At 39.7% G+C, this 9,549-nt stretch overlaps 1 protein-coding gene across 1 annotated transcript; it reads right to left on the reverse strand.

The window, feature by feature from the left end:
• Window positions 1–3,763: 3,763 nt before the first annotated feature.
• Window positions 3,764–7,110, reverse strand: LOC112263254 (alpha-1-antitrypsin). Its single transcript, XM_024439322.2, has 5 exons — window positions 6,711–7,110; window positions 5,262–5,990; window positions 4,699–4,966; window positions 4,428–4,575; window positions 3,764–4,191 (listed from the first exon to the last, which is right to left on the reverse strand). The coding sequence occupies exons 1-5, from the start codon at window positions 6,934–6,936 to the stop codon at window positions 3,994–3,996; spliced, it is 1,569 nt and encodes a 522-aa protein (XP_024295090.1). The 5' UTR covers window positions 6,937–7,110; the 3' UTR covers window positions 3,764–3,993.
• Between the last annotated feature and the right edge of the window lie 2,439 nt (window positions 7,111–9,549).

The following is a 9,549-nucleotide window of genomic DNA, read 5'->3' on the forward strand; positions in this document are numbered from 1 at the left end:
GATAAAGAACAGAACTGAAACGTGTGTCTCATTATGGTAAGTGGTGAAATAAGTATAGCCAGTTATAATTGTAATGGCTTAGCAGAAAATAAGAAAAGACTATCAGTATTTACCAGGCTAAAAGAGTAGGAATATAATATCTATTGTTTACAGGAAACTCATTCAACAAGTTTTGTGGGAAAAGGACTGGGTGGGCGAAATATATTTCTCCCATGGGCAAAGAAATTCAAAAGGGGTGGTGATATTAATTAACAGTAATTTTGATCCAAATGTGCAAATTGTCCAAACAGATCATCAAGGTAGATGGATTATTTTAAATATGTTATTGGGCAATAAACAGACATGGCTTATTAACCTATATGGTCCAAATAATGATGATCCAAGCTTCTTTGAAAATATATATAAGAATTCTACAAGCAACACTAGACTATTATTTGGTGGGATTTTAATACGGTTTTAAATACCTCTATGGACCGGAAAGGAAATCACACTACAAACTATCACTCTCGGGCACTTAAGGAAATCATGAATGTCATGGATATATTGGAATTAGTGGATATATGGAGGCTTAAATACCCTGACCTAGTGAGATATACATGGCGGAGGCTTAAACAAGCTAGTCGTCTTGATTACTCTCTTATGTTGGTCTTGTAACAAAATGTTGTGTGCTAATATTGCGTTGATGCATCCTTGACTATAGGGTACTAGCTACTACTAAGGTTACACAACATTTCCCGCATATGACAAAATCCCACGTTTTTGTTTCTGTTTCACACACACCCATGGGCTTTTATGGGAAAAAAATATGGTGAGGTCCTTACAACATGTACGTTTATTATACGTCGCACACAAGTGATGTAGGCTATTATCGTCATCATTATTATCATCACTTCCAGGTGGCACACAGCTAATGTGGTTGACTTCAACTGTATAGTGTACTTTAACAATGGGTTCGATCCCCCCTCGCATCAGTATCTTTTGTTGAGGAAAAAACTATTCACTGCCGGTCCTTGATGCTCGATTCAAAAGGCATGTGACGAAGTAAAGTATTCTAAAAGTGTGGTAAGCCCAGTTGTGGAAAAATAACCTAATTGTCATACTTGAGTAAAAGTAAAGATACCTTAATAAGTAAAAGTCGCCCAGTAAAATACTACTTGAGTAAAAGTCTAAAAGTATTTGGTTTAAAAAATACTTAAGTACATTAAGGATCTCACCTCATTTATTCACATTGTATATAGACTTATTTTTCTACTGTATTATTGACTGTTTGTTTTGTTTATTCCATGTGTAACTCTGTGTTGTTGTACATGTATGTGTCGAATTGCTACGCTTTATCTTTCCTGGTTGCAGTTGCAAATGAGAACTTGTTCTCAACTAGCCTACCTGGTTAAATAAATAAATACAAATATTTTAAAGTATTGAAGTAAATGTTAATTGATAAAATACACTAAAGAATCAAAAGTAAAAGTATAAATCATTTCAAATACCTTATATTAAGCAGACCAGATGGCACGTTTTTATTTTTAAAAATTATTTATGGATAGCCAGGGGAACACTCCAACACTCAGACATTATTTACAAGCGAAGCAATTGTGTTTAGTGAGTCCGCAAGATCAGAGGTAGTAGGGATGACCAGGGATGTTCTCTTGATAAGTGCATGAATAGGCCAACTTTCCTGTCCTGCTAAGCATCCAAAAGGTAACAAGTACTTTTGGGTGTCATGGAAAATGTATGATGTAAAACGTTCATTATTTTCTTTGTGAAGTAAAAGTTGTCAAATAAATAAAGAGTAAAGTACAGTATAGATACCCCCAAAAACGAATTTACTAGTACTTTAAATTATTTTTTACTTAAAAAAAATAAAAACACTGGTTAAGCCTACATCTAAGTGTAGTCTATATAAGAATATATATATATATATAAGAATATAGCCTACACAAATGTCTCCTCGCGAGGAAAGGGTGTAAATGAATCACTCTGTGGGTAGGCTCCCCCAGGCTTTCACCTCACTGGCCTGAAATCCGAGGCTACATGTGGAATATGACAAAGGTGGTTAATGGGGTTCATCATGAATTGAGGTGTACCATACAAAGTCCCATATGCATTAGTAGGTTATAACATAAGCATGACACTCTGATATGAATGAATGTAGGTTACAGCTGCCGTACGTTGATTGGAGTTCCTATAGTAATCAGAGCGTTAGATGACTTTGTCAAATAGAAGTAATTCCTCATCTGCTACGTCTACAGCCAAGTCTCTTCCTCCATTAAGACTGTCGTTTCAAGTCTTCTGGACTCACGCTAAAACTTCTTAAGAAAACTGCAATACTGCCATCTGTAGGATGTTAACCAGAGCGCAACCTATAATCACTGTACACTTTGTAATTCTCATTCTCATCCTGAATCAAATAACTCAGCAGATGATTATAAAAATCCATATAAAATGTTGTAGGTGTACACGTACATGTAATATAGCCTATGCAATATGATTATTAGCAGTGCGTTTGTGTACAAAAGGCTGTGAAGTATTTGTAGTTAATCATATCAGTAATGTTAGTTCATATCAGAGCCCTAGCTCTGCCCACCGGGGAAGTGGAGCAGAGCATGCTGGGTGATCTCCAGCTCAGAGAAGATGATCAGCTCAGAGTAGTCAAGTGAGAGAAAGTTCCACCCATCCTTGTGTTTTCACCAGTTAGCTTTCGTTGTGTTAGCCAAGGCCAGTGTGGGTCCTTGTTGATATAACACACACACACACACACACACACACTTTGGTTGAAGCAAGTTGCCGGACCACTAAGTGCCTTTTCCCATCCATACTACATACGCTGTGCGGTGCTGATCCGTGCCTGTGTATATTCAGCATTATTAAACCACCTCAACTGGAATCCTACCTGTCTATCATCTGTGCCCTTACCACAATGGAGCGAACATATGAAGTAAAACCTAAAGAATATACAGTCCACCAAGTCCTCACTTACAGTTTGTGGTGCAAGGCTGAAAGAGGTAGCTCTTGATTTAATTAATTCTTAATTTCCAAGCTGTTGGCTGTAGGCTACGTCCCTTTTCATCACACTGACACAGTACTTGTGAGATTCGAACCCTTGCCACAATCTGTGACAATTACATGGACTAGGCACTTTAGAGAGCAATTTGAACAGTCAGTCAAATACACGTGAAAGTTCCCTGGATGATCAGAATGTGCTGTTGGACTCAGGTATGTTCAGGAGGCTTCCATGAACAAGTGTTGGAACATGCCCAACTATGTCAACGATTTAAATTTGCTGATGCAGAACTTGTTCCAGGATATAATCACTGACACCTGTTGAGGTTAGCATAGGGCTAACATTTGCCATTTTGATCTGATGGGACCAACTTCAATTTAGCGTTCTGTCACGTGCAAGTAAATTAACGATTTGAATTGGCTGATACACATTTTGAGCCGGAGAAACGGTTTCAATTTAAATGGTTGCTTATCTCTTATCTCAGTATGGCCCCCCAGTACTCACAGAATGTCTTCAAAACAATACAACAGTACCTCCAGTCTGGTGTCAATCACTATCAACAGATATGAGAATAATCCAGAACATTCAGCATCAAGTCTAGTGACCATCAACTGTACCTCAAGTGTCACAAATAGAGTAATTATGTGTATTACAGAAACTCCAAATATGCTAAACATTGTGTTGATCACTTAGCTAAATATGAACTTTGGTCATCTTAAATGTACCCATTACAGTAAAGATAAAAAGGAAAGACTGGCAGCAAATGGTGATATGCATTTAGTAGTTGTAAAAATATCCACCAAAGTGAATACAGAGGATTTACACACTTGTTAGTTATAGCTTCCCAGGCTAGATTGAGCCAGAGAAGTTTGGATGGGTTATGTAACAGCAGCACAGGCGAAGCATGCGATTACGCTTCAATTTGCGATTATAGACCACAGCTTTTATAGAGCACATGTTTTCTACAACACTGGTTTTACAAAGCACTGGTTTTATTTGTTGGCTGGGTTGATGATCTTGCCCATGAAGAGAATACTCTTGGTCTCCTGGTCCATCACAATGACCATGAACGGACGGTTGAACTTCAACACAGGGGTGCTTTGGAAGGAGAAGGGCATGATGACCACACCTGTAGCAGCTGCTGCAGTCGCTCCAGCCTCATCCACATCCAAGGAGGCCTGGTGCGCCACCTGAAAGCAACCACACAATGCAGTCTGATGTACAGTAGATAGGCCTAGTTCACATGGTTCACATACAATATGTTCTAGGGCAGTGATTCTCTTGGGACCCACAGAGAGCTTTCAGAGGCTCCCTGAAAAAGCGAATGAATTGAAAATAACGGCAATATTGAGGCCAAAATGTATCATGTTTCATGGAAGAATTGATTGACAGGCATTAAAACATTGAGAGTGAAAATGTTCCATACCTCTGAAACAGCCACCTTCAGATCCTCTGATATTCCACTGAAGTCAGCTTCATTACTGAATATGTCCGGCATTCCCATTCCACTCAGGACGTCCTTGAGGGAGTATGTTGTGGTGACAGACATCTTGGGAACATGCACCTGGTATTCCCTAAAGACAAAATTGGACAGGAAGAAGATTTTACTTGCAATGCTTGTGATATGTGGTTGTTTCACCCACCCAACATTCATTAGTTCTATGAGAGTGATGCATCCTGATTGAGACAGGTCATACCTGGCCTTCATCCACCTGTGCCACTTGGTGATGTGGTTCTGACCTATGGCCTCCTCCAGACTGGGGAGTCCCTTCTCTGGTAGCGCCAGCATCATTGACACTGACTCGTTGTAGTGGAGCTGCAGGATACTGGTGGAGATCTCCTGGTCGTAGTAGACGGAGAACCTCTTCTTCACGCTCATCATCTGGACCGGAACAGTGGTGTTGTCATCCACATGGAATGTGTCCTCCTTTGTGTATTTAGAGTCAAATGGAATCTCCCATTTTCCTTGAGAATTAGAAAATCGTCAAATATTATGATGATTAAAGGTTACCAGACTAAAAGCGGTAAATCTGAGGCAAAAAAAATTGAATCTGAGGGAGACCTGGCAAGATTCAACAGGAAATACAGCCAGAAAGTACAGTGGCATCATTAATACCAACACCCAGAGACAAAAATACATACTGGCAGAGTTAGAAGGAATTACATATGTCCACAAGGCCTGCATCAATCAAATACGTGAACTCCATTACATTTTTTGCTTATTGTTTTTTTTACCTTATAGTTTGCAAAATCCTCTTACCTTTGAAGTATATGTAGCTGAGGAGATACATGACAGTGGTTGGGTCCAGATCTTTGACTAACTTGTCTATCTTGCCTCGAGTCTTTTCCCCCACGTATTTATTGATCGTGTCGATGGCCTCGGCCGTGTTGGTGAAGTCGACAGTGAAACCCTCGGAGAGGTAAAAGCGCTCCATGTCCTTGAGGAACTCAGGGTGTGGTTTGAAGGTGTTGTGCAGGAAAAGTGCACTTCCTATGGACAGGTCTACTCCGTTCTTCTGGTTGAGCTGTGTGAGTATGGTCTGGAAGGCCTGGTCCACCTGTTCTTGTGTCAGTAGGCTGCTGTTGAAGCCCAGACCAGTGAAGAGCTGCTGGTGGGTCTGACCCCTGGCCCCCACGGACAAAGCAGCCAGGGCCAGGGACACACTCAGTGGGGAGAAGAACACATTTTTGCCCTGGTTGTCAGGCTGAACCACCAGCTGCTTGTACAGGCTGAAGGCAAACCCCCCGTTACCTTGTATCACTGGTTTGGTGCCATTGTCACCGGGCTCAGGGTGATGATGCCCGTGGTTGTGGTCTCGCCTGTGTTCATGGTCTCGCCTGTGGTCGTGGTCGTTATCGCGCCCGTGATCATGATCCTGGTCAAGCCCCTGACCCTGGTGACCTCCGTGACCTTTATGACCTTTGACCTCTCCTGGGCAGAGCACTGCCATGACGATCCACAAACACAAGGCTGTCCTCATCTTGGTAACTATCACAGAGTTCAAAAACGTAGCATTACTCAATCAATTTTGTTTCGATTACACAATAGTCACCACATTTAAAAGGTAGATTCAGCGATATGACAGAGGCACTAAAAAAAGTGTAAGAAAGGTGTAATAACCAGTGGGTGGTAAATTACTGTTTAGAAATACATGATAGTTCAATTACCAGAGAAAAATGTATACTTCCAAACAGATCACATCAAAATATTTCTTGAAGCATAAGCTTCACAGACACCACACATTATTAACAGTCACACTATTACATCACTCTGTACCCATGAGGTGGACAAGTAAACATGGCAGGGTCTAGAACATTCCAGTGGAGACAAAGTCTTCATTGAATCAAATAACACTGTATATCTCAAACCTGCCATTGAACTAAACTGTGTTTTTATCTTCCCATATCAGTAATCAAATTATCTTATGTTTTTATTCTGAGGTATCCAGCACTGGTCCAACAGAGACTAGCTTTTCAAAGTCTTATCATTTCATGTTTCCTGGAAAATATTTGTCTTGTTTTTATTCATTTTGGAAATCAGACATTTTACTCCTAGTCAAAGTAAATAATACCTTTAGTTTATCAATTAGTGGGCCTCACACCAGACAAATCCAGTGAACCATGTTTGGAGATAACCATTACAGTGCTATAGAGCCAGTGACCAGTAAAAGTCTTGCAGTGTAGAGATATATAGCAGGACAGTACTCACCCCTATAGACAGCAGCTATGGGCTCTTTGTACAAAAATCTGTCTATATACTGAGGATCGGGTGGTGTCCTTCGTTTGGGATTGTCAGTGGTTGAACTTTGACATGTTTGTTTGGTACTGTCATGCCCCCATATTTGAACAGTGTAATGATTGCCTGCATAGAAGAAGTGCTGACCACAACATTGTTCATTTAGAATTGGCACAGGACACAAAAACTTGAAAAACATTTATATTGTAAACTACGGATATTGGACATCATCAATAATTAGTTGGATGATAACACAGAAAATGATAGCTATTGTGCAATATTGCTCTGTTGTAGGCTCTGTGTTGTTCTGTTACATTTAGTTATTTTATAGGACTGTGCAATTCATGTCTGTTGTGGATTTTCTTTTGTGCATGGTAATATACAGTATATGTACCACCTTTCAAAAGTTTGGGGGTCACTTAGAAATGTCCTTGTTTTTGAAAGAAAAGCTAAATTTTTGACCATTAAAATAACATCAAATTGATCAGAAATACAGTGTAGACATTGTTAATGTTGTAAATGACTATTGTAGCTGGAAACGGCAGATTTTTAATGGAATATCTACATAGGCGAACAGAGGCCCATTAACAGCAACCTTCACTCCTGTGTTCCAATGGGACGTTGTGTTAGCTAATCCAAGTTTATCATTTTAAAAGGCTAATTGATCATTAGAAACCCCTTTTGCAATTATGTTAACACAGCTGAAAACTGTTGTCCTGATTAAAGAAGAAATAAAATGGGCCTTATTTAGACTAGTTGAGTATCTGGAGCATCAGCATTTGTGGGTTCGATTACAGGCTCAAAATGGCCAGAAACAAAGTCCTTTCTTCTGAAACTCGTCAGTCTATTCTTGTTCTGAGAAATGAAGGCTATTCCATGCGAGAAATTACCAAGAAACTGAAGATCTGTACAACTCTGTGTACTACTCCCTTCACAGAACAGAGCAAACGGTCTCTAACCAGCCATTGAAACACAGGAGTGATGGTTGCTGATAATGGGCTTCTGTTCGCCTATGTAGATATTCTAATAAAAAAATATGCAGTTTCCAGCTACAATAGTCATTTACAACATTAACAATGTCATGGATATTTCTAAGTGACCCCAAACTTTTGAATGGTCGTGTATATACACAGTACCTGTCAAAAGTTTGGACACACCTACTCATTCCATGGTTTTCTTTATTTGGACTATTTTCTACATTGTAGAATAATAGTGAAGACATCAAAACTATGAAATAACACATATGGAATAATGTAGTAACCAAAAAAGTGTTAAACAAATCAAAATATAGTTTATACTTTAGATTCTTCGAAGTAGCCACCCTTTGCCTTAATGACTGTATATAAAGTTGAAGTCAGAAGTTTACATACACTTAGGTTGGATTCATTAAATCTCGTTTTTCAACCACTCAACAAATTTCTTGTTAACAAACTATAGTTTTGGCAAGTCGTTTAAGACATCTACTTTGTGCATGACAAAAGTAGTCTCTCCAACAATTGTTTACAGACAGATTATTTCACCTATATTTCACTGTATCACAATTCCAGTGGGTCAGAAGTTTACATACACTAAGTTGACTTTGCCTTTAAACAGCTTGGAAAATTCCAGAAAATGATGTCATGGCTTTAGAAGCTTCTGATAGGCTAATTGATGTCATTTGAGTCAATTGGAAGTGTACTTGTGGATGTATTTCAAGGCCTACCTTCAAACTCAGTGCCTCTTTGCTTGAAATCATGGGAAAATCAAAAGAAATCAGCCAAGACCTCAGAAAACAAATTGTAGACCTCCACAAGTCAGGGTTCATCTTGGGAGCAATTTCCAAATGCCTGAAGGTACCACGTTCATTTGTACAAACAATAGTACGCAAGTATAAACACCATGGGACCACGCAGCCATCATACCGCTCAGGAAGGAGACGCGTTCTGTCTCCTAGAGATGAACGTACTTTGGTGCAAAGTGCAAATCAATCCCAGAACAACAGCAAAGGACCTTGTGAAGATGCTGGAGGAAACGGGTATAAAAGTATCTATATCCACAGTAAAACAAGTTATATATCGACATAACCTGAAAGGCAGCTCAGCAAGGAAGAAGCCACTGCTCCAAAACCAAAGCCATAAGAAAGCCAGACTACAGTTTGCAACTACACAAGGGGACAAAGATCGTACTTTTTGGAGAAATGTCCTCTGGTCTGATGAAACAAAAATATAACTGTTTGGCCATAATGACCATCATTATGTTTGGAGGAAAAAGGGGGAGGCTTGCAAGCCAAAGAACACCATCCCAACCATGAAGCACGGGGGTGGCAGCATCATGTTGTGGGGGTGCTTTGCTGCAGGAGGGACTGGTGCACTTCACAAAATAGATGGCATGAGGCAGGAAAAGTATGTGGATATATTGAAGCAACAACTCAAGACATCAGTCAGGAAGTTAAAGCTTGGTCGCAAATGGGTCTTCCAAATGGACAATGACCCCAAGCATACTTCCAAACAAAGTCAAAGTTTTGGAGTGGCCATCACAAAGCCCTGACCTCAATCCTATAGAAAATTAAAGGGTATAACTGAAAAAGCGTGTGCGAGTAAGGAGGCCTACAAACCTGACTCAGTTACACCTGCTCTGTCAGGAGGAATGGGCCAAAATTCACCACACTTATTTGGGGAAACTTGTGGAAGGCTACCCGAAACGTTTGACCCAAGTTAAACAATTTAAAGGCAATGCTACCAAATACTAATTGAGTGTATGTAAACTTCTGACCCACTAGGAATGTGATGAAAGAAAGAAAAGCTGAAATAAATCATTCTCTCCTATTATTCTG

This window comes from Oncorhynchus tshawytscha, linkage group LG12 (assembly GCF_018296145.1).
Source record: "Oncorhynchus tshawytscha isolate Ot180627B linkage group LG12, Otsh_v2.0, whole genome shotgun sequence".
Taxonomy (NCBI): Eukaryota; Metazoa; Chordata; class Actinopteri; order Salmoniformes; family Salmonidae; genus Oncorhynchus; species Oncorhynchus tshawytscha.